Here is a 26,644-nt window from a genome sequence, read left to right as displayed (position 1 = left end):
AAGCATTTGGAAACCTCATTATCAATGTTATTATATCAGAACTGGAGGAAATAATGCAGAGTGAAATAAGTCAAGCAGAGAAAGTCAATTATCACATGGTTTCACTTACTTATGGAGCATAAGGAATAACATGGAGGACATAGGGGAAGGAAAGGAAAAGTGAATTGGGGGAAATTAGAGGGCGAGACCAAGCACGAGAGACTGTGGACTCTGAGAAACAAACTGAGGGTTTTAGAGGGGAGAGGGGTGGGCGGATGGGCGAGCCTGGTGGTGGGTATTAAGGAGGGCATGTATTGCATGGAGCACTGGATGTTATATCCAAACAGTGAGTCTTGGAACCCTGCATCAAAAACTAATGATGTACTCTATGGTGACTTACATAACACAATAATAAATATATATATATTTATAATAATACATATTATTATAAATATATATTTTAATTTCTTTATAAATATATATTTAATATAAATATATATATTTATTCATATATTATTCTATCAGAGCAAAAGATTAAATTTCTGATACATAATAGGGATCCAGTATCCTCCACAATCAGTATAGACTAAAGTGAAGTTAAATGTCTCCATGGATAAGTACATAAAACCTAATTTATCTAAAATTACACCAGGTGTATTTTCTGATGAAAAAAGGGACTAATGGTATACTATATGTTGGCTAATTTAACATAATAAAACAAAAAAGGAACTGGGTGGCAACAGTTGGTGAGGTAAATTCACTTCTGAATGAAGAACGTTTTTTAACATTTCTTTTAAAAAAGAGAAAGAAATCACAGCAGCAAACTGTGAATATGCCCTCATTACAGATTTTAATTTTTATTTCAGTCAAAGCCCTAACTCCATTGCTATCTTTACTTAGCTGTGTTTCTGCAAAACATTTTGTTGTTAAAAAAAAAGATTGGCTGTTGATAATAGCTTTTGTCCCATATATCTTTCACTTTGGAATCACCAAAATGTAGTTCTTCACATTTGAAGTTATTGATATATCATCTAGAAAATAACATAAGGTCAGCCATGTTGGAAGCATCTGTACTTTCCTCTAAGTGTATGGTAAGCCTCCCACACTATAATTTATTCTAATACTATATTTTGTTTTTTAAAATCCTCAGCAGTGTTTTTCTATGCATCTTCCAGTAGGATTTCCTTACAAAGGAACATATTTATTTTACTTAATCCCCAAATTGTTTTAATGTACTTGATTATGAAGTATTTTATACATACACATATTTTTTAGAGATTTTATTTACTTGACAGAGAGAGAGAGATCACAAGTAGGCAGAGGCAGGCAGAGAGAATAGGGGAAGCAGGCTTCCCGCTGAGCAGAGAGCCTGATGCAGGGCTTGATCCCAGGACCCTGGGATCATGACCTGAGCCAAACGCAGCTTAACCCACTAAGCCACCCAGGTGCCCCTACACATACACATACTTACAAAATATAACAGAAAATTTTAAAGAATATTAAAATGCATAAAATGATATATTTCACATCCCAGCTTAATAAATTTCAAGAAATCTCCATGAGCTACCCAGGCACCCCTAGAAGTATATTTTAAAATTTGAAATAAATGAGGCTTTTGTAACTACTTTTTTAAAAAAATTCTGACTTAATTTTACTGTGCTCAGAAATTGGTGTGGGGGCGCCTGGGTGGCTCAGTGGGTTAAGCCTCTGCCTTCCGCTCAGGTCATGATCCCAGGCTCCTGGGATCGAGCCCCACATCAGGCTCTCTGCTCAGCAGGGAGCCTGCTTCCTCCCCTCTCTCTCTCTACCTGCCTCTCTGCCCACTTGTGATCTCTCTCTGTGTCAAACAAATAAAATCTTAAAAAAAAAAAAAGAAATTGGTTTGTATGACCTCAGTTCTAAACTTGTTGAGGCCAAATTATAGGCTAGCACATGGTCAATTGTGGTAAATATTTCACTGTGCTTATAAAGAATTGTTTATTCTCAACATACCAGTGCAGTATTTTACAAAAGTCTGTTAGATCAGTTTCCAAGTTGTTTTTCAAATCGGCTACGACCTAATTTTTTGTCTACTTAACCCAGCAATTAATGAAACTCTTTGGTTAAAATCTCCGTCTAGGACATGAATATGTTTATTTTTCCTGCTAGTTCTATCAGTTTTGGCTTCTATATGTTTTTCAATTATTTAGATTATGTTATTGTGTCCCTACCAGTTTAGAATGTTTATATATTCCTGGTTAATTAATGCTTTTACCATTTTGCGATGCCCCTTTCAATGTATAATCATGTTTTTGGAGTCTTAGAGTTTATTTGTGTGATGCTAATGCTGCAATTCTTTTTTTAATTTATTTTACTTTATTTTAAGCTAGTATAGTTAATATACAGTGTTCTATTAGTTTCAGGTGTACAATATAGTGATTCAACAATTCTATATATTAGTCAGTTTTCATCATGGTAGGTGTACTCTTAATTCCCTTCATCTATTTCATCTATCCCTTCACCTACGCCCCACCGTAATCATTAGTTTGTTTTCTATAGTTAAGACTCTGTTTTTTTGGTTTGTCTCTTTTTCTTTGTTCATTTGTTTTATTTCTTAAGTTCCACATGTGAGTGAAATTGTATGATGTTTGTCTTCCTCTGATTAACTTGTTTCACTTAGCGTTATACCCTTTAGATCCATCCGTGTTCTTGCAAATGACAAAGTTTCATTCTTTTTTTGGCTTAGGAATATTCCAGTGTATGTATCTGTGTGTATATATATATATATATATATATGGTTATATGATCTCTATCACATCTTTGTCCATTCATCTACCAATGAACACTTGGGCTGATTCCATAATTTTGCTATTATAAATAATGCTTCAATAAACATAGCAGTTAGTATCTTTTTTAATTACAGTCTTCATATTTTCTGGGTAACTGCCCAGTAGTGGAATTATTGAATCATATGGTAATTCTATTTTTAATTTTTTGAGGAACCTCTATAGTATGGACATTTTAACAGTATTTGTTCTTCAATCCATGAGCACAGAATATCTCCCCATTTTTTTCTATCATCTTCAATTTCTTTCATGAATGTTTTACAGTTTTCAGAGTACCAGTCTTTCACCTCCTTGGTTAAGTTTATTCCTAGGTATTTTATTTTTTGGGTGCAATTATAAATGGGATTGTTTTCTTAATTTCCCTTTCTGCTATTTCATTATTAGTATATAGAAATGCAAAATATTTCTGAATATTGGTTTTGTGTCCTACAACCTGATTTAATTCATATGTCTGTTCTAATAGATTTTTGGTGGAGTCTTTTGGGTTTTCTATATATGGTATCACGTTATTTGCAAATAGTGAAAATTTTACTTTTTCCTTACCATTTGGATGCCTTTTATTTCTTTTTTGTTGTCAGATTGCTGTGTCTAGGACTTCTAGTACTGTGTTGAATAAAAGTGGTGGAGTGGACATCCTTATCTTCCTCCTGATCTTAGGGGATAAGTTCTCAACATTTTTCACCACTGAGTATGATGTTAGCTGTGGGTTTTTCCATATATGGCCTTTATTATGTCAAGGTATATTCCCTTTCTAAACCTTCTTTATTGAGAGGTTTTGTAATGAATGGATACTGTACTTTGTCAAATGCTTTTATTTATTTATTTATTTGCATCTGTTGAAATGACCATACGGTTTTTATCCTTTCTCTTATTGATGTCATGTATCATGTTGATTGACTTGCAAATATTGAACCACACTTGCAGATGGTAAATATTTTTTTAGTGTATTGTTGAATTCAGTTTATTAATATTTTGTTGAGGATTTTTGCATCTATGTTCGTCACACATATTGGCCTCTACTTCTCTTTTGTTGGCCTCTGATTCTCTTTTTTTGTAGTGTCTTACTCTAGTTTTGGTATGAGACTATCCTGGCTTTATAGAATGAATTCAGAAGCTTTCCTTTCTCTTCTGTGTTTTGGAATAGTTTGAGAAGGATGAGTATTAACTCTTCTTTAAATGTTTTGTAGAATTCACCTGTGAAGCTGTTGGGTCCTGGACTTTGTTTTTTGGGAGTATTTTGGTTACTGACTCAATTGCCTTGTTGGTAATTGGTCTGTTCAAATTTTCTGTGTCTTCTTGATTCAGTTTTGGGAGGTTATATGTTTCTAGGAACTTATCCATTTCTTCTAGGTTGTCCAATTTGTTGGCATATAAATTTTCATAATATTCTTTTATAATGCTTTGTATTTCTATGGGGTCAGTTGTTATGTCTCCTTTTTCATTCCTGAATTTGTTTATTTGCATCCCCTTTTTGTTGTTGTTGTTGATGATGATGAGTCTGACTAAAGCTTTAACAATTTTATTAGTCTTTTCAAAGAACCAGCTTCTGGTTTCATTGATCTGTCCTACTGTTTTTTCGTTTTTATTTTTTGTTTTGTTTTTTAGTTTCTATGTTGTTTATTTCTGCTCTAATCTTAGTTATTTCCTTTCTTCTACTGGTTTTGGATTTTGTTTGTTGTTCTTTTTCTAGCTCCTTTGGGTGTAATTTGAGAATTTTCAAGGATATCTGAGAATTTTCTTGCTATTTGAGGTAGCTATATATATTGCTATATACTTTCCCCTTTGAACACCTTTTGCTGCATCCCAAAGATTTTGGACCATTGTGCTTTCATTGTAATTTTTCTCCATGTATTTTTAAATTTTCTCTTTCATTTCTTGGTTGACCATTCAGTATTGTCTGGTGTGTTATTTAACCTCCATGTATTTTTACTCTTTCCAGATGTGTGTGTTTGTGTATGTGTGCGAGGGGGTTGATTTTGAGTTTCATAGTGTTGTGGTTTGGAAAGATGCATGGCATGATTTCAATCTTTTTGAATTTGTTAAGACCTATTTTATGGTCTAATGTGTGATCTATTCCAGAAAATGTTCCATGTGCACTTGAAAAGAATGTACATTGGCTGTTTTAGAATGGAATGTTATGAATATACCTGTTAGGTCCTTCTGGTTCAATATGTCATACAAGGCCACTGTTTCTCCTTGTTGATTTTCTGTTTGGATGATTTATCCATTGATGTAAGCAGGATGTTAAAATCCCCTACTATTGTATTACTATCTACTACTTCTTTGTGTTTACAGTTATTTTCTTTTTGTTCTTTATTTTTTTAAAGATTTTATTTATTTATTTGTCAGAGAGAGCAAGAGAGAGAGCACAAGCAGGAGGAGAGGCAGGCAGAGGGAAAAGCAAGCTCCCCACTGAGCAAGAAGCCTGATGTGGGACTCAATCCCAGGACACTGGGATCATGAGCCAAAGGCAGATGCTTAACCAACTGAACTACACAGATGTCCCTTTTTTTGTTCTTTATTTAGTTCATCCTAGACACACACACACACACAGATATTTTATGCTCTGTTATTTTAGATTTCCTTAACATTCTGTCTTGTGTATTAGTCAACTAGGTTTGCCATAACAAAACACCACAGACTTGGTTAAAGCAACAGAAATAAATTTTCTTACATTTCTGTAAGCTAATAGTCTAAGATCAAAGAGCCATCAAGGTTAGTTTTTGGTGAGGCCTTTCTTCCTGGCTTGTAGACAGTTTGCCTCTCATTATGTCTTCACACAGCATTTTCTCTATGCAGAAGCAGAGAGAAAAAGAGATATCTCTGGTCTCTTCCTCTTCTAAGGACACCAGCTGTATCAGATTAGAGCCCCACCTTTGTGACCTCATTTAACCTTAATTACCTCCTTAAGGTAGTCACATTGGTGTTAGGGCTTCAACATATGAATGTGAGGTGGACACAGTTCACACTATAACATCATGTATGCTTGATTTATAAAAATGTAAAAATAATCCATTATTTTCTTTCTCCTGAACAGGACAAAGACCTTAAGACATTTCAACTACACCATCCCTTCCTATTTACATGTGACTGTTTTCTAATTTTTTTAGTTCTAGTCTATCATTCTCCTATAAACTATATAATCTTATTTTTAAATCAATGCTTTAAAAGATTATGTACATATTTACTAATATCTTTGCTCACTATTGTTTCTTGCTTCTTAGACATTCTATCGGGGGTGATGCTCTTTCTGCTTGAATATATCTTTTGAATGTACTTCAGAGAGGACCTTTTCATTATAAACTCTCAGTTTTGTTTTATATAGAGATCTTTACAATTCCTGAAATACATTTTTGTGGTTATAGATTTCTAGATTGATCATTATTTTTTCTTCACACATTGAGATGTAATTTTACTGTTTTTTTACTTCTAGTGGTCATTCACATTACCATTCCTTTAATAAATAGTCCTTTCTCTTTGGTTACTTTAAAAGTATGTGTGTGTCTATGTGCATGTGTGTATGTTGGATCTTTTCCAATAATCCCTTAGAATTCTCAGCCATTATTTTCTCTGGTCTCCAGTTAAACATATGTTAAACCATCTCATTCTGTCTTTCAGGCTTTTTTTTTTTTTTTTTTTAAGATTTTATTTATTTATCAGAGGGGGGGGCGGAGAGAGAGCACAGGCAGACAGAATAGCAGGCAGAGGCAGAGGGAGAAGCAGGCTCCCTGCCAAGCAAGGAGCCCGACGTGGGACTCGATCCCAGGACGCTGGGATCATGACCTGAGCCGAAGGCAGCTGCTTAACCAACTGAGCCACCCAGGCGTCCCTGTCTTTCAGGCTTTTTAATACCTCTTTATTTCCCTTCTGTATCTTACTGTTCTACATTAAGAATATCTTCAGATCGTTCTCCCAGTTCAGAAATTCTCCCTTTGGCTATGTCTATTTTATTGTTTAACCCATTTACTGAGTTTTTTAATTCAGTTATTTAAGTTTAAATTTCTATAAATTCTCTTGGTCTCTCTTTAAGATGCCTGTCTCTCTGCCTATTTGTGATCTCTCACATTCTGTCAAATAAATAAATAAAATCTTTAGAAAAAAAAAGATTTCGTTGGTAATTTTTATGGTCTCTTTTTCTTTACTCATATTTTCCATCTCTTCTCTAATTTTGTTAATCATAAATTAATTTACTTATATGTCTAGTGGTTGAAATCCTGTAAATCTTTCTTTGGCCTGTTTTGTTTTCTGCTGGTTCTCACTTTTGTTGCCTTATCTGTGTGTGTGTGTGTGTGTGTGTGTTGAGAAGGGGGGTGTACTTTTTTTTTTTCCAATTTTTTACTTAAATTCCAGTTAACATACAGTGTGATATTAGTTTCAGGTGTAGAATTCAGTGATTCATCACTTACATACATCATGTAGTGCTTATCACAAGTGCCCCCTTAATCCCCATCATCCATTTAACCCATTCCCCCACCGACCTCCTCTCCAATAATGCTCAAATTGTCTGGTATAGTTAGGAGTCTGTTTTCTGGTTTGCCTCCCTTTTTTCCCCCTCTGTGTTCATCTGTTTTGTTTCTTAAATTCCACATATGAGTGAAGTCATATGGTATTTGTCTTTCTCTGACTGACTTATATTGCTTAACATAGCACTCTCTAGCTCAATCTATATCATTGCAAATGGCAAGATTTCATTATTTTTTATGGATGAATAATATTCCATTATATATATATATATAGAGAGAGAGAGAGATTTATATAATGGAATTATATAAATTATATAAATGGAATTTATATAATGGAATATTACTCAGTATATATCTATATCTATATCTATATCTTTATATATCTCACATCTTCTTTATCCATTCATCATTTTTTGGACATTGGGCTCTTTTCATAGTTTGGTTATTGTACTATAAACATTGGGAGGCATTTATCCCTTTGAATCAGTATTTTTGTATCCTTTGGGTAAATACCTAGTAGTGCAATTGCTGGGTCATAGGTTAGCTCTATTTTTAACTTTTTGAGGAACCTCCATACTGTTTTCTAGAGTGGCTGCAACCGGTTTGCATTCCCACCAACAGTGTAAGAGGGTTCCCATTTCTCTGCATCCTCACCAACACCTGTCATTTCCCGAGTTGTTAGTTTTAGCCATTCTGACAAGTGTGGGATCTCATTGTAGTTTGATTTGTATTTCCCTGATGATGAGTGATGTTAATCATCTTTTCATGTGTCTGGTAGCCATATGTATATCTTCTTTGGAAAATGTCTATTATTGTCTTCTGTCCATTTTTAAACTGGATTATTTGTTTTTTATTGTTGAGTTTTATTAGTATTGAAACGCTGGTTTTCCTTGAAACTTCTCTGGGAATTCCTTAAATCCTGGGTTACAGCTGCATGGAAGAGCTTTTATAGTATTGTTCTTATTTTAACACAGCAATTGGTGAACACCAATTTAGGCTAACAGTTTAGGTCACAATCATTGTTAACAACAATTTAGGCTAAAAATGCTCATGATTAGGAGGTTTGGGGCTACATTACATTTTGCTTTAAGTTAGCATGAGATTTCCTTGCTGTCTACTTTTGCAAAGGATCCCAGCTTTATGAATGTTTTCCCATGTAAGTCCCCATAGAGGATGGGCTTTAGGCATTATCTGCTATACCCAGCTCTTTCTGGAAAAAAAAAAAAAAATTGAAATCCTCAGATCAAAAAGCTGCGTAGTCACTCACTTAAGATTCCCACCTTCACTTCATTTAGGGTCAAGGCAAATTCTTTACTTTTATATTGCTTTGTAATGCAGTTTTAAGGTTCTTTTTCAATATTTTAAGCAGCATTTTATTTAACAGGAAATCTGATTTTTCGTGTGGCTGAAAAGAAAAAGCTACTATATTATTTATATATTGTGTCAGTCATATTTACTGCTATAGAAAGAAAAAGATGTTTTCCAATACATATATATATAAGCTACTCACAATTAAATTACAAAGGAAGCTTCTAAATATTTAACATTTAGGATAAAAACATTTTATAAAATAAATCTTAGATTTAATTATAATTTTCAATATTGCTGAAAAAAGAATTTTTATAAAGAGTTTTCAAGTCTTAAGTGCTAAATTTTAAATATCTTTCTATTCATCATATTACTACTATTTAAAAAAAAAGATTTCGTTTATTTATTTGACAGAGATCATAAGTAGGCAGAGAGGCAGGCAGAGAGAGGAAGGGAAGCAGGCTCCTCGCTGAGCAGAGAGCCCAATGCCGGGCTCGATCCCAGGACCCTGGGATCATGACTTGAGCCAAAGGCAGAGGCTTTAAACCACTGAGCCATCCAGGTGCCCCTATCATACTATTACTATTGAAAGTAATACTCTAATTCACAATATGCAGCATAATTCTTTATTAACTAGAGTAGATATAAATCATATTTCCAGGAGTCTTATTGATAACTTCAATTCTGTTACCAGATGCTCTGAGTTCAGATTATAACAGAATAGATCTTTACCAGAACTTCATGAAGACTTCATATCAGGAATAGGAGAAGGAATGCCTCTCATGTTTTCTTGCTGTTCACTTATGTGTTATCTTTATTATGATCTATCTTCACATAAGTAATTTCCCATAGAAATCATTTAAAGCCACATGCACATCATGAAAGAGCTATTTTAATTAAAACTAGGAAGCATAATCTGTTATCCACTTAACCAAGCGCATGTCAACTCAATATGCTGAGAGCAAACCAAGGAGACAGGGCCCCACTGTCTTCCCTCTTCGCACAATGGAGCTTTTACTTACCCCCACCATCTTTCACCTGTATCATTCACCACTGTATGGACCATGAAATGACCAAGGTCAATCTGTGAATTAATTATTAGTTAAGATTCATTTATTTATCTTTTAATGTAAAAAAAGAAATATTGCATCTACCAGTAAGAGGCCAGATTGAATAAGCCCATTTACCTTCACTCTCTCCTAAATCTCCATTAAAACAAGAACAAATAGACCTTTTAAGTCATAAGTCACAATTATATAAATGTCAAGAGAAGAGATGACAGCGAAATCATTTTGGACCCTGGAAAGTAAAAGGGTGGGTAGGAAATGACTCAGTTATCTCATAAAAGTGGAATCCTAAATCAACAGTGAGGAAAGACAATAAACAATCCAGGTTACATAGCAGCATCCTTCAAAGTTCTTAAAATGTTGAAAGTCAGGGACTAAGTAAAAAATTGCTTATGAAAAGAACTGAATTCCGAAATTTTCCCTCAACTCGACAAAGATGCAGCTGCTTCTCCACCAAACAGAAGTGTCACTGTTAGACTAGTAACTCAGAAGGTAAAGAGAACCAGACACAGTTCATGCCACAGAAGGGTTTCATAATGAAAACGGGCATGTGAGAGGCAGTTTATCTGCTGAAGGGTGAGAACCTTGCCTTCCACTCAACTGGTCCCAGGAGCCAGGCCTATACCCTCCAGGTGTCAGCACACTGGAGACCAGGAAGTCCTTCCCCGGGGGGGGGGGGGTGTAATCAACACAAAGAGAAAGTGAGAACGCAGGCCACTGGATTTTCTCAGAAAAAGAAGAGGCCCGGAGGACAGTGCAGGGAAACCCACAGTCAATAACAACTCCCAAAGCACGCGTACCAAGCTTCCAAACAGCTTTTCACTGTCTTCTCTATGAGCAAACGATGAGAAAGTTCTAGATATCTGAAGATAACCTCCAGCATGAAAGAAAGTTCCAAAGAAACAAAAAGGAAGCAGAAAGTTGCAGGAAACAGACTAATCAAGAAGAAGAAAACACAAGAAAATAAACTATCATTGATATAGTCAGAGAGGCAAACAAAGGAATTGCATTCATGGACTATGAATGGGATCCTTTTTTCCTACCACATAGATAAGCTTATTGTTTTATTTTTGCTTCTTATTTACAAACATTGCATACAATATATGTTGTCTTGCACCTTCCTTTTTTTAGGTTTTATTTTTTAATAAATTTATACCTACTTCACCTGTTTATCTGTCTCCCTAATCCCCTGCCTTTGGCAACTACCAATCTGTTGTCTGCATCTTTGAGCTTTTTCTTTTGTGTGTTTTTGTATTTGTGGGTTCTTTTTTAAGATTCCACTTGTAAGAGAGGTCATATGATATTTGTCTTTCTCTGACTTATTTTACCTAACACAATGCGCTTGATTTCTATCTGTGTTTTCCCAAATGGCAAGATTGTATTCATTTTTTATAGCTGAGTAATATTCAACTGTGTACATATACCATAATTTCTTTATAAACTTATCTATCAATGGATACTTAGGCTGTTTCATTATTTACAAACATTGCATACAATATATGTTGTCTTGCACCTTTTGTGAAATGATACTGTGAAACAGTATCATTGCTACTGTAAATAATGTTGCAATGAACATAGGCATGCATATTTCTTTTTGAGTTAGTGTTTTGATTTTCTTTTGATAAATACCCCAGTATAGAATTGCTACATCACATTGTAGTTCTATCTTAATTTTTTGAGGAACTTCCATACTGTTTTCCGTTGTGGCTATACAAATGTACATTCTTACCAACAGTGCACAAGGGTTCCTTTTTTTTCCGCATCCTTACCAACACTTATTATTTCTTGTCCTTTTGATAATAGTTACATTAACAGGTATGAAGTGATAGCTCATTGTGGTTTAATTTGTATTTCCTTGGTTCCTATGGTTAATGATGCTGAGCATCTTTTCATGTGCCTATTGGCCATCTGTATGTCTTCTTTGAGAAAAAGTCTATTCAGACCTTCTGCCCATTTTTAAATCAAATTATTTGTTTTCTTTTTGCTATGGAGCTGTATGAGGTCTATATGTATCTTGGATATTAGCCCTTTATCAGAAATATGATTTGAAAATATTTTATCTCATATTGTAGGTTGTCTTTTCATTTTGTTGATGGTTTTCTTTGTTGTGCAGAAGCTTTTTAGTATGATGTAGCCCCGTTTGTTTATTTTTGCTTTTGGTGTCAGATTCAAAAATCATCAGCAAGACCTATGTCAAAGAGCTAACTATGTTTTCTTCTAGGAGTTTTATGGTTTCAGGTTATATATTCAAGTCTTTAACCCATTTTGAGTTAATTTTTGTGTGTACTGTAAGATTGTGGTAAAATTTCATTGTTTTGCATGTGGCTGGCCAGTTTTTCAAACACCATTCATTGAAGAATCTGTCCTTTTTCCATTGTATACTCTTGGTTCCGTTGCCATAAATTAATTGACTGTATCTATAGAGCTTTATTTTGGGGCTCTCTATTCTGTCCCATTGACCTATGTGTCTATTTTTATGCAAATAGCATACCATTTTAATTCTGGTAGATTTTTAATAAAGTTATAAATCAGGCAGCATGATGCCTCTAGCTTTTTTCTTCTTTTTCAAGATTACTTTGGCTATTCAGGGGTTTTAATTCCATACAAATTTTAGGATTGTTTACTCTATTTTTGTGAAAAATGCCATTGAAATTTTGTTATCAAATTTGCATCATATCAGTAGATTGCTTTGGGTAGTTTGGGTACTATTGCTTTTGTTATATCAATTTTAATAGTATTGATTCTTCTAATCCACAAACATGGAATATCTTTCCATATATTGGTATCTTCTTCAATTTCTTTAATTAATGTCTTATGTTTTCAGTATACAGATCTTTCACATCCTTGGTTAAATTTATTTCTGGATTTTTTTTTTTTTTTGGTGCAATTTATAAATGAGATAATTTCCTTTTTTTTTCTCTTTCCGGCAGTTCATTTTAGTGTATAGAAATGCAACAGAGGGACGCCTGGGTAGCTCAGTTGGTTAAGCAGCTGCCTTCGGCTCAGGTCATGATCCCAGCGTCCTGGGATCGAGTCCCACATCGGGCTCCTTGCTCGGCAGGGAGCCTGCTTCTCCCTCTGCCTCTGCCTGCTATTCTGTCTGCCTGTGCTTGCTCTCTCCCCCTCTCTCTCTCTGATAAATAAATAAAATCTTTAATTAAAAAAAAAAAAGAAATGCAACAGATTTTTGCATGTGGATTTTGTATCCTGCAACATTACTGAATTTTCTTATTAATTCAAACAATTTTTTGAAAAAGACTTTAGGGTTTTCTTTATATAATACCATTTCATCTACAAATAGTGACCATTTTACTTCTGCTTTTCCAATTTGGATGCCTTTTTTTTTTTTTCTTGCCTAATTGTTCTAGCTAGGACTTCTAATGCTGTGTTCAGTAGAAGTAGTGAGAGTGAGCATGCTTGCTTTATTCCTGATCTTAGGAGAAAAACTAAGCTTTTCACCATTGAGTATGATGTTAGCCATGAACTTGTCATATATGGCTTTTTGTATGTTGAGGTATATTTCCTCTGTACTTTCTTTATCATAAATGGATGTTGAATTTTGTTAAAGTTTTCCTACATTTATTGCTATGATAATATTATTTTTCCTTCATTTTGTTAATGAGGTATATCACATTGACAATCCGTAGAAGCTGAATTATCCTTGAATCACTAGAATAAATTTCACTTCATAATGGTGTATGATCCTTTCAATGTATTCTTGAATTTGGCTTGCTACAATTTTGTTGAGGATTTTTGCATCTATGTTCATCAGGGATAGTGATGTGTAATTATATTTTTTTAAATTATCCTTTTTTGTAGTGTCCTTGAATGGTCTTGGTATTAGAGTAATGCTGGCCTCATAAAATGAGATTGGAAGAGTCTCTCCTCTTACTTTTTTTGGAAGTTTGAGAAAGATTGGTATTAATTATTCTTTGAATATTTTATAGAATTCTCCAATGAAGCCATCTAATCCTGGATTCTCTTTGTTGAGAGATTTTGGATTACTTATTCAAGTTCCTTACTAGTAATCTATCTGTTCACATTTTCTATTTCATCATGATTCAGTTTTGGTACAATGTATATCTCTAAGAATTTATTCTTGAATGGCATTCTTTAAAAGAGGAACAAGGAGGCAAAAAATAAAGTATGAACATAAAATATAAAATAAGTGTATAAAATGTAACTAAAAGATATAAAACATATCATAAATGGTAAATTTAGGAAAAATGGAGAGAAACAAGAGAATAATAAGGAAATTTCAAAAAAAGAATAGAGAAAACTGAGGAGACTATATCAAAAAATGAAGAAATTTTCCATAGTGGAAGAATATAATCCCACTGGGTGCCGGCCAAGAAATGAAACACACATTGAGAAGGTTATTGATAGTTCAGAATATATGAGAAAAAAGAATATCCTAAAACTTTTCAGAAAACAGGAAAAACTGACTCATTAAAAAGATAAAAAGTATGAATGGCTGAAGACTTCTCTACAGCAACACTGGAAACTCAGTCAGGGAAAAAAATGTCCCCAACATTCTGCATAACATTTATTTTCAATCTTGAAATCAATATCCAGTCAAACTATCAATGAAGTGAGAAGGTAGACTAAAGTTGAGGTAGATCTTTGTGGGTCTAGAGAGAAAAATGATTAGAGGTTAGGAAGGCCCTGGAAAAGGTGCTCTAACACAGTGAAGTTGGCAGAATATTTTATGTAGATTAAGTATCTTATCATTTGATTGATCGTCTCAAAGAAGATTTAAACAACCATGGGATAGTTTGGAGCCATTTAGTGGTTACTTAGAAAACTAAGCAAAACTTGGGAAACTAAGTAAGCAAAGAGGGGTGGAGAAGGAGTACAAACAGGAAAAGTAAGATAGACCATATTGCTCAGATGTCCATGGATCTCTACTCTAGACAACATTCTGAACATTGAACTCTGCTTGAAGTAAAATTATCACGTCGCGATATTTAAAGTCTGAGTGTGTTCAGTGGTCAAGTCTATGAAAAAAAGCTAAATTCTCATCACCAAACATAGTAGAAAATTAATTATAATGCCTACAACTGAGAAACCAATACATGATGTTATATTGATCTTATGCAAATAAATATCCAAAAAGAACTAGAAGATTTTAAACTGACTGTCTTTGGCAAGCAGAAAATGATTAGCCAGAACTAATATTTTGTACAATTAACCTTGCATTATTACTTAAATAAATAGATCCTAGAATAGAACCCTAACATTTTCATGCCACTTTCACCCCAGTGAATTATTTTGTACATAACTGGAGGCCACTGATTAGCTCATGCTGGTTCATGTATGCATTTTTAGTAACCAATATTGGAAATGTTCAATATGCCCCTGGAATCTGCAGCCATAGCCACCAGGTGGCAATAGTGAGTTATATCTGGACCTGCAAGAGTCCTGTTCTGAAATGTCCCTTGAGCTCCACCTATGTGATGATGTCATGGGATTCTGCATTTGATCATGTCCTAGACAAAATTCATCATTCAATTGGAAGAATTTATAGAAGGCATATCCACACGATCTTAGATGTCCTGTATCTGTGTGAAATAACAAGCATAGAATTGGGATTAAATAAAAACAATAGGTTATAATTGCTATGTTAAAAACAATATGAAATGTAATTAAGTGTGAAGTCTTAGATGTAGGCTTAAAAACACATAAATAAAAAATGTTCTGGAATGTAAATGGTACAAAGGAAATCACTGACTGGAAACTCAGATACATGGATTCTGGTTTCAGCTCTGCAGTGACCACCTAGGTCACATTTGAGACTCATTTCGGTCTTCTGAACAATGAGGTCTTTGTACCACATTAATTTCTAAATACTTGCCTGCACTAAGAATCCACAATTCTTTTATATATTGGAAAAATTTTTTTATAACTGTGGAAGATACAGAAAGTATCAAGAAAACAAAAGATACCCCAATCCCATTGTTAATATTGTTAATATTTGACATATTTCATTTTAGTCTATTCCTGGGCACTATTTGTGTATGGATATATTTTTATTACAAAAATTACCCCATTCTGTGTATTTAATTTCACATAAGTCCCCCATCATGAAACATTATAAAACAAGCACTTTCCCATTCAGTGTGTCCATTGGCAATGTGCTTTAGCCACCTCCGCATGGGAGGTTCCCTCTGGCCATGTCATCCCCAGCTGTCTCTAGCTACACCCCTCTAGATGCTTTGCTTCTCCTCCCTTCTTTGCATAGGAATCTTTTTTCTCTCCCAAACTCTTAGGAGAAAGTACAGCACACACACCCACACCAGTTTCCTCCTCCACCTATGGAGAAATGTCATGCTTACTTTGTTGTCCTGTGATATCTGCAAACACATGCTCTTAGCTTTCTATTCCAAATCCTTTTGGGCCAGGGTCAAACCCCTTGATCTCAGCTTGAAACCACTGTCGTAGGCAAAAGACTAATCTGCTGAGGATCCTCCCTTCCCTTATTTTGGTAGTTTCTGTACTAATATTTGGCTCAATTAATGGCTCTTCTCAGCCTTTCTTAAGAGCTCTATGTGTCTGTGCATTATCCTCCACTACTGTCACTCTGGTCTTCAAACTTTACCCCTTACCTCAACATCATCTCTTCAATCAGCACAGCAATCACATGCCCTAAGCAAACAAAACAAAAGAGTAGAGCGGACTGTGAGGGGTTCATGTTGACCAGCTAGACACAAGCGTTGCACCCCATCCCACCTCCCAACACCTGCATTTAACCCTTAATATGTATTATATTAGCATTACAATTTACTGCAGAATTTAAATTTACCTTGAATTTTTAATGCATTTCTAAAATTATCTGTGATATTTGCATAAATATCACCTAATGTATTTTTTTTAAGTCTATACATAGGAAGAAGTATGGGAAATCCATAAAGGATGAAACATGGCAAACCTATTTTGATTTTTAAATTTTGTATCTACCCATGCATTTTAATCATTGTTTTATACACACAGATATACATCTATATATGCATATATTTGCAGTTAAGAAAGCTTTAATGTGGCAATATGAACTTTATATACATTACATCTTTAAGTTTCCATTCTTATTAATAGCCATTAATTATCCCATCCCAATATTAATATTCCATTCTAATTAATATCCAAATTATATATCACTTTCTGATTTTTGGCTTTTTTCCTATTTTAAAATAGTTGATATTTAAGCCCTAAATTTCAGTTGTCACTTCATACTCCCACAAGAAATTTTAAGCTTATTTTGCTATTTTATTTACATACCATTTGTTTTTCAATTTTTTTTTAAAGATTTTATTTATTTATTTGACAGAGAGAAATCCCAAGTAGAGAGGCAGGCAGAGAGAGAGAGAGGGAAGCAGGCTCCCTGCTGAGCAGAGAGCCCGATGCGGGACTCGATCCCAGGACCCTGGGATCATGACCTGAGCCGAAGGCAGCAGCTTAACCCACTGAGCCACCCAGGCGCCCCTGTTTTTCAATTTTTCAATGGAAACTATTATCATGGAAAATATGAAACATTACCACGTAGGAAATATTAGACAAAAGGAGACATTTATAAATTAATTTATTTTTGATGAAGAGTAGAGAATCAAGGGGGCTAACTTTTAAATTAATTAGAAAGTAAAAGGCAAATTACAATTCAATGCACCTGACCCTACCACACTAAGTCATTCTCACATCCATGATGACTTTCGGTGAATAGAAAATATTTCTTTTCCTTGATTTCTCTACAAGACCTCTCAGTGCATATTGTGGAGGGCACATATTGCATGGAGCACTGGGTGTGGTACATAAGCAATGAATTTTGGAACACTGAAAAAAAAAAAGAGAGAGACCTCAGGGCACATATCACAGGCAGCATCCTATCTCTATGAAACAGGGTGATTCTTCTTTTTGTACACTTTTAAAATATATCTGTATTTTTTTTAAGGCTACAATGTGTAGGTCTGACATAGCCAAGAACTGATACACAGAGACCCATAACGAGGCTATTACAATAACCCAAATCAGAGATGATGTTGATTTATTCCAAAGTGATAACAGTGGAGATAAACACGAAAGATTCCAGACATATTTAATTAGATAAAATTGACATAATTTGGTGGGAAGGAAGAAACCGTTTTTAAGGAGGACAAGCAGTATAGTGGCTGAGGGTTTGAATTCTAAAGCAAGATTACATGATTTCAAAATCCACATCTGCCATTTCAAGACTCTGTTACCTTGAGCAAGTCACTTAACTTTACTCTGTCTCATGTCTTCATGTGTAAAATGGGATACAGTGCTAATGTGGATTAAACTGTTTATTTAATTTTAATTTAGAACAGTGTTTATTATATATTGAGCACACTATGAGTGTTTGTAATTATAATGATAATGCTATTAGCTGATATAGATTATCCTGAAGAAGAACTACATTTAAGGGAGGAAACAGTGGGTTTGGTCTTGAACATTTTGGGATTGGAGTTTTATTTAACACATTCAAATTATATTAAACAGTTAATTGGATATATATATAGGTCTAAAAGGAGAAATCTGGGCTGAAGACCAGAGTGGGTGGTGTAGTGTATGTATATTCATTAAATCAGTGAAAATATATGAGATTTCCTAAGGATAAATGTTACAGTGAAAAGAGACAGGTGCCCATGACAAAGCTTCAAGAAATTCCAGTTTTAAGGTAAGATAAAGGAAAATGAATTGGCAAGGGGGATAGAGAAACAAGCAGAGATATTAGAGAAAAACTTACATATCACGGAAGAGTGAGATATCACAGAAGCCCGAAGAAGAGTTTTCCAGCAGGAACAAGTGGTTAACTCTTTCGGGGACTGTAAAGAGGTCTACAAAACTGAGACTAGAAAGTATCTATTGGGTTTACTAATACACAGATTACTGATAATCATAGCAAATGCAGTTGGGGTGGAGTGAAGGGACGGAAGTCAGGTTGGAGTGATTAAAGGAACAGAGTCAGTGAGTGTGGATAACCCTTTTGAGTTGTTTGGCTGTGAAAATGGTGGTGAGGTTGGGCAGTAGCTTAATTGGAGAAGAAGGCAAAGAAGGCCGCCTTTTTTCCTTTTGTAAAGACTTGAAAATGGTTAAATATTGGTGGCTTGGAAACCAAATATCAAGCAAAGGACCACGCAATGTGAATGCTTTTTCTTGTTGAACAGAACTCGGGCGGGGGAACCAAGTATCGAACAGAGAAGGACCACATGATGTGTAAACTTATGTGCTTGTGTATTGCTTACTCTTCTACCATTGGAGGATTGACAACCATCACCGGCACTTCTACCAACTTGATCTTCGCTGAGCATTTCAATATGTAAGTAAAGTTATTGGATTGTTGACTTAATAAATAGCATGTAACTTACAAGGATTATTCTTTTTTTTAAATATTTTATTTATTTATTTGACAGACAGAGATCATAGATAGGCAGAGAGACAGGCATAGAGACAAGGGGGAAGCAGGCTCCCTGCTGAGCAGAGAGCCCGACGCGGGGCCCGATCCCAGGACCCTGAGATCATGACCTGAGTGAAGGCAGAGGCTTAACCCACTGAGCCACCCAGGGACCCCACAAGGATTATTCTTAATTGATTCAGAGAATTCAGGAATGGAAATTGCTATACTGAGCTAATTCTCCTTTGTTTTTCATCAGGACATCTATAGGTCTAGAGACCTTCCCTTCTACTAAGAGTTAAATATGGAGGAAATAGTGAATTAACAGGTGCCTAAAGGTTCCCCAAAGCAGCTCAGAAGAGATAACTCCTGGCTGACCATTCTAATCAAATGGGGGAAACATTTCTCGTTGCAAATAATACCGCAAATGATAGTTAACTAAAGTGAATAGGGATTATTTGCATAGGAAAATCTATGTAGGGTTGGGAACTAGCATTTGAACTTAAAAGATGAATGGTTTACAAAGTTGCTAATTACAGAAACCTTACCTAGAATTCAGAAAGATTTGAAGGATTGGGCAATTGCAAGAAATGGCAGTAATAAAGTATTCTAAGGACAGATAAATGACTCTAAATATAAGTTTGTAACTCTGATCTTAATCCATTGGAGAACATGACAAATCTGTGGGTAGAGTCAGATAACTTGGGTTAAAAATTCCACAGTTTTCAGACACTTTGTGAATTCAAACAATAAAAAGTGCATTATTCTCCCAAGATTCAAATTTTTCATATCTAAAATAATCACAATTCAGATTAGTATTGTGAGGATTAAATGAAGTAGACTATTTAAGAGAGCTCTTGTAAGAACTATTGAAAAAATAGCTTGAAAATCCATGCTTTTACGTGAGGGCTCAAACTGATTGTGCACCTGAGATGTATTTTCAGTACTAATAGGACAGATCATTAGAGTTCCAGCAAGGTAGGCAGCATTAAGGACTCTCTGGAATAGGATTTACATCTTTTCGCAGAAAAATTAGGGTTCAGAATCAGGAAAACTACATTCTTCAGAGCAGACTCACAGATTTTATGAACTTTCTTGAAATTATTTGCAAAATATTATGCATGCATAGCTTTTCCAAGAAATGTCTCACTCAAAAAATGTCACAGTCCATCCTAAAAAGAACAAGAACTGCATGCAAAGAACAGTGGTAGAGGGGCTTAGGACAATCTAACACCGACCACCGCATTTAATGATTTTTTTCTGTGATGATGCATCCATCCTGAATATTACAACAGACAATTTAGAAAGGAACCTTCAAAAGGCATCTGGTTTATAAGTGGGAGACTTCTGAAATTCACTGTGTCAGAGAGGAAGGATATCTCCAATGTATCTTTTAATTAAAGACAGGAAATGTATCTGACCTCTTTCTAAAAGCTACATTTCTATCCTTTTTCATGAATTGCCCAAGAAAAAAGATTCCACATTTCGGTCTTCTTGGTAAATCTTTTTCTAAAATTTATACCAAAATTTTATTGTGTTATTTTTAGCTTTAGACAACTTCTGGTTTCCACTATTCCCATGAGATTGATGTTGTTAAAGTAATCCATATTGCATTTGCCCTCAGTCTGCAGTCTTGTACAATGTACAACAAAATTTTCTTTCTTTTATTTAACTGTTCCCTCTTTAGATGCAGTAATCCATTTGCAATGACAGATTGGGAGCACTATAGCACTTTAAGAGAAGTGTTTTAATAACAGTTTTCCCTAATTATCCTTTCTTCTAATTCTCCTAATCATGGGAACTTGGACAAATATTCTTTAAATTTAGAAAATGTTTAACATGTACTTTGAAATTTGGTGAAGTTTTTTCTTCAAAAGTTTGCTTTAATATTAGGAATTACACACAAACCGAAAGAAACTCAAAGTATCCCTTCTTGATAGAAAATACTAGAATAGAGTAGGAAAACAACCTTATGTGAAAAAATATAATTGATGTTATTAAACCAGCCAGATCTTTAACTCACTTTTTCTTAAATATTGGCCCTAAAATACAACAACATTTCAAAGCAACAATGAAATGAGATACATTCAGTTTTATTGGGAAAAGCGCCAAAAACTTAAAACTAGAGGGGAAAAAAAAAGACTATATTTTTGTCCAGATGTTTGGAGCTGGAGAGAAATTGCTCTTTGTTTTCAAATATTCTACAATAATGCCACCTTTTCCTCTTGACACGCTTGCTGTCTATTCTAAAGCAATATCAACAGCCATTTTATATCATTTCATTTTGGATCTTGCCCAGCTCCATAGGTTCAGGAACCCTAACAATCAATGGTATCCTCCCATTGACCTCTAGAGAAAGGTGCTGTCTTACAAACAAACAATGGGAGGAAGAGACTGGATAACACATTTTACAGCCTTTGTTCACCCATCTATCAACCTATCACTTATCGATATAAAACACATTTATATGTAAGCATATATTATCTTTTGTTCTCTTTTTTGCACAAAGAATGTAAGAACAATGAATTATGAGAAAGCTGAATTTTATTCAGTGCAAAGAAAAGCAAACATTTATCCATACACTCAGTCAGTCAACAAACATTTGTTGAGGACTGATGGCGTACACGGTACTGTTTTGAATTTTTTTTTGGAGAATGCAAAAAATAAAACTTGCCAGGAAACTTTGAGATTCTATCAGGTTTCCCCGATTAAATATACGTATGTGAAAACCATTAAAATTTTTAAAATGTAATAACATTTGGTTTTTGACATGTAGGAGGGAAGTAAGGTGATATGTATTGAACTCTTGCCAGAAATTTTACATGTATTTTAGTCCACACATATTCTATATCCCCTTGCTGTAAAGGTGGCATATAAAGGTGACTAAAGCATAGGCTCTGGGCTTAAAATGCCTGTGTTGAAATCCTAGCTCTTCCATTTACAAACTAGATGATCTTAGATTACTTTGAGCTTTAAGATTACTTAAGTAATCTAGGATCTTAGATTACTTTAAGCTCTCTTAAAGCTTGTTAACCTTGCAAGAAAAATGGAAAAACAATAAGATTTCTCTCTTAGAGAGTTGTTTAAAGTTTTACCAAAAAATAATAGTACTTTAAAAAATATCTAGTGCAGAGCATATGCTCAGTAAATGTTGATTATTACCATTAGAGTTGAAAAAGTTGATATTCAGCCTAGCAGACTGAAATCCAAACCATGGTCATTCAAACCTCAAGTCTGTCTCCCTAAAAAATCACCTCCCTAGAAACATTATTGAGCATGCATCCTAATAGAAGACCATAGCTGTGTGCAGTACCCCTCGATCATCGGAGAAAACTTGTCTGTACAATATGGCCCAATTTAAAAGAAGTAAACACAATATTTATGGAGAAAATGAAGGCAGATAATTTATAAAATCAAAGCACAAAAAGTTTGTAATTTTTTTTTTTGAAGACAGTAAAATAGTCTGTGGATTTTCTTTTCTTTCCTTTTTTTTCCTTACTGTTTAGAATAGCAATGTGCAGATTGATTGGCATCCTAAAAGTCTGCGGACAGGAGACCAATTAGGAGTCTGTTACCAAAGTGCTGACAAATGATAAGGGGAGAACTAAACTAGTTAGAAGTGATAGGATTAGACTCAAGACAGCAGTACAAGCAGAAAATGGTGAGCAATTAGGTGTGAGGATTTAAGGGCAATGAGGGGTTAAAAATTCCCAAGTCTGGGAATTTTTGCTAATATGGTTCAATAACTAGTGATGCCATGAACTTCTAGGTTCATTGGAGAAATTAACAAATTTGATTTTAGGTATATTAGAATGGTCTGCTAAGAGCCTATCCACTAGATTTCCAGTAGGCATTTGCAAATGAATTGTTGAAGTTAGTGAAAAATTTGAGGGCTGGATATATATATAAACACAGAAATTAGCATCTTGAATGCAGATATGGTCACATGGGGAGAAAAAAGAAGAATCAAGATAAGGATGGACCCTTGGGAAATACTGACAAGAAAGGAGATGAGAAAGGTTTATCAAAGTAGGTGGAGAACCAGGAGCATGGATATTTTGAAAGCTAAGTAAGACCATTTTCAAAATGGAGGATGGATCAGGAACAAGTGTGGCAGAGGGTCAAGTAGGATGATGGCTAAGAAAAGGCTTGGTTCTTATCAGTGTCCTCCAACAAAACAGTGGGAGGTGGGGCAGAATTTAGACTGGAAGGAGTTAAGATGTAAGTAGTAGCAGGGAGGGGAAAGCAGCTAATTTAAAAGATTTTTCAAGTTTGACAAAGTGAAGAAGAAAAGAATAAATATGTTATGACCAGAGACAGAGAGTTCTCCTAGAACAAGGAAGATGTCAGGTTTGTTTTACACTCAGGAAGGAAACTGTGAGAGAGATGTGATATTTTGAAAAGAGAGAAGAATATTGATTGGCTGGGTGTCAGGTAGAAGAAGAATGAAATTAGAAACAAGAGTAGAAATATTAGTGTTGGAAAAGAAGGATATTTCATCATGAGTAATAATGAGCAAGTAGAGAAAAAGTGAAGGCAGAGAAATTTCAGATCATGTATACAATTCCCTCATTTCACAGATGAGGAAACTGAGGCTCAGAGACTTTAAAGATGTATTTATTTAGTTTAGAGAGAGAGGGGGAGAGCACAGGTGGGAAGGGCAGAGAGGAAATCTGAAGCAGACTCTGCACTGAACATGGAGCCTGACTTGGGGCTCGATCTCATGAGCCTGAGATCATGACCTGAGCCCAAACCAAGAGTCAGACACTTAACCTACTCTACCACCTAGGTGCCCCAAGGCTCAGACACTTTAAATGTTGAACACTGGTCAACGGAGGAACTGCCAGGTAAAGTCAGATGGCCCGAGTCCCAGTGCTCTTTCCACCCCACAGTCTCTCTGTCTCACAGACCATATGTGAGGGTGCCAACTTGGCAAAGTTCTAAAAAAAGTAAGTTTGCTGCCAGTGACAAGAAGGACTACTTCAGTATTCACAGTCATGGGTTGTATTTTCTTTCTATAAAATGTAAGCATGCAGACATGACAAATGTCTTTTGAAATAGTTGCAAAGCTAAGTGTGTGGCTAGTTAGAACAAACGATCCCCTTGTTGTCATGAGCTGATATATAGTTTGGAAGGTGATTTTTTGAATAATATAAGATGGAGCTAATTATCTGACTCAACCATTAAGTACAAAATTTCCCACATTCTTAATTTTTGAATCTAGCACCAGGAGTACCTAAATTCTGATTCATCTGTGATTAACTGATCATTAGCCTTAACTACTCCTTAGAATAGAACATTCTGGAAATATTTTTTTTTTCTACCCACCTCTGTTAAAACCTTACAGGTTTGTTAGATTTTTATTGCCTCCTCTATTAGGTAAATCCTGCTGGGTCAGCGCTCTCTACCTGACCCTTACTCCATTCTGCTCCACTGATAATTCTTCCAGTCATGGCCCAATCTCCTCCCTTCCTGATGATATTGTTAATAAATACCACCTTGCAGTTAACCCATTTCTTCCTATTCTGGTTCTTGAAAGAACTACCAACGCTGTCTACTTTCTCCACTTGGGTGGATGCTGTTTCATCAGAGACCCTGTTCAGTTGGTCCTGTACCACCATTCCCATCTCTTATCATAAACTACATTCACATTTCTATAAACCTGTCTCATTCACACTCACGCAGGCCGTCACCCATTATGATTTGCAATCTTGTAGAGTCTGCATGAATCACTGTCTAATTCTTTAACACACCAGGGGGCATAGGTAGATGATCAGTAAACGTTGGCTGAGATGAACTGTACCAAGACATAAATGAAGTGCTTATTGTTCTTGGGAACCGGAACCATCTAAATAACGAAATAATCTTTTGATATTAAGATTATGCTAGTAAGGGAAATATTATTAGAGACAATGACTGCTTTCATAGCAGAGTAGTTTTGGTGCCTCAGTATTATTTAACAGCTAGAATAGCTATTAGTGAAGCCCCAAAATCACATCTACCAGATTAAAGTGGAAGATTATCACAAGTAATATTTCATAGCCTGCTAATTATCGAAGTATATTATTCAGCTTATGGGTGTCATCTGTGAAATATATGGGTATACAAAGATCATGGAAGGTAGTTTTATTATCAGTAATGATCACAGTCATTCTTACTAATTATGTGTTAAATTATAACTGTTCTGTGTTCACAAACTAAGAAATGGTAAAATAAATGTGCTCATAGATGCCCTATGTTCAAAGCCCACCTTTGTAATCCAGTTACCTAGCAATAGCTACCCTCAAAAGTTACCATGATTTTCCTCTGGAGAGAAGAACAATTATTATTTCTCAGAAATAATTTCTCTGGCAAATACTCTAGAAGAAATGTAAGTATTGCAGAGTTTGAACTCAGACCTTGGCTCAGATTTCAGTCTTTCCAATTATTAGCTTAATTTCTGTGAACATCTGCAAAATGGGGCAATACTAGAACTATTATTGTGAGGATTAAATGGGATAATGCAGCAAGGCTCTTAGCAAGAGGACCTGGCACCTAGGAAAATGTCAGTAATGCTAGCTGCTGTTGCTGCTGATCCTGCTTTTGCTATTGCTATTAAAAATATAAGCTTGGCTCATGAACAACAAGTAGTTAATATTTGAAAAGAAACGTCTGCAAATACACAAATACAAAACCGAAAAGTGGCTTTGACTCAGAAATAATCAAGGCAGTCATTAATCAAAAGGACTATAATCAGTGTGGACACAGCTTATAGTGCTCTCAAGGCCAAGATTGATTTCAAAGCTGTAAATTTCCACAACTACATAAATTCTTTTAAGGCCACTTCTGTGTATTTCATTAGTATCAGTGCTATCATCATTTTGTTGTTGGGCATAAGAGCTCTAACAAGACTATCTTCCTGAGCTTCAATAATGACAGGGCCCACATGCTTCAGGTCAAAGCATGTCTGTATTATGGTGAAATCATTTCAATAGTGTTCTAAAATGTCTTTTTTTTTTTTTTTGTACCTGACGTATGGATATTTTGTACCCTGTCTTGTGGATATTTCACATGTACATGGAACTTTCTATTTTCACCTGAGGACCAGAGTTGAGGACACTGGGCTTTAATGAAAAGATATTGTATTTTAAATACTCCTCCTGGGGTAAAAATTGTACTTGACTGTACAATGTGACCTTGAACAATCCATTTAACCTTCTGAGACTTCGTATCTTCCTGTGTAAAATGGAAATATAATGCTTTCCTCACAGAATTTGTGTTAGCATTAAATGTGCTTAGCTCATCTGCTCATACCTAAACCTCTGCCTGACCTCTAAAACTTAGATGCCCCAAGGTACACTCCCTTTTCTCTTATCTCCATTTTCTCCTGAAATTTTTGCACCCATTTCTGTGGTTTGTAATATTACCAAATGTTGGTAACTGCCTATTTTATGTCTCTAACCTGCTGTCTGCACTCAGTTCCAAACTCACTTATCTAACTCCCTGTCCAACATGACCACTTGGAAAGCTAAGGGACATCTCGGATTAACACGCCCTTTGCAGTGCTTTGACCCACGACTCCCTTACCAGTCTTCCAATCTGTTCTTCTCTCAGACTTCA

At 35.1% G+C, this 26,644-nt stretch overlaps 1 protein-coding gene across 2 annotated transcripts in view; it reads left to right on the top strand.

The window, feature by feature from the left end:
* The window catches only part of SLC13A1 (solute carrier family 13 member 1), a 117,616-nt gene that overhangs the window by 39,957 nt on the left and 51,015 nt on the right, over positions 1-26,644 (top strand). For both annotated transcript variants that reach the window (XR_006601389.1, XM_004741878.3), the window contains exon 7: positions 18,819-18,970. Coding sequence is in view for 1 of the 2 variants with exons in the window: in XM_004741878.3 (XP_004741935.1) it covers positions 18,819-18,970 (152 nt within the window). In the remaining variant the exon portion in view is untranslated. The remainder of the gene's footprint in view (positions 1-18,818; positions 18,971-26,644) is intronic.

Source organism: Mustela putorius, unplaced genomic scaffold, assembly GCF_011764305.1.
Source record: "Mustela putorius furo isolate JIRA1106 unplaced genomic scaffold, ASM1176430v1.1 tig00003845_pilon_pilon_pilon, whole genome shotgun sequence".
NCBI classification, from domain to species: domain Eukaryota; kingdom Metazoa; phylum Chordata; class Mammalia; order Carnivora; family Mustelidae; genus Mustela; species Mustela putorius.
The sequence above is the reverse complement of the archived record's forward strand: the minus strand, read 5'-3'. Positions and strand labels throughout refer to the sequence as shown.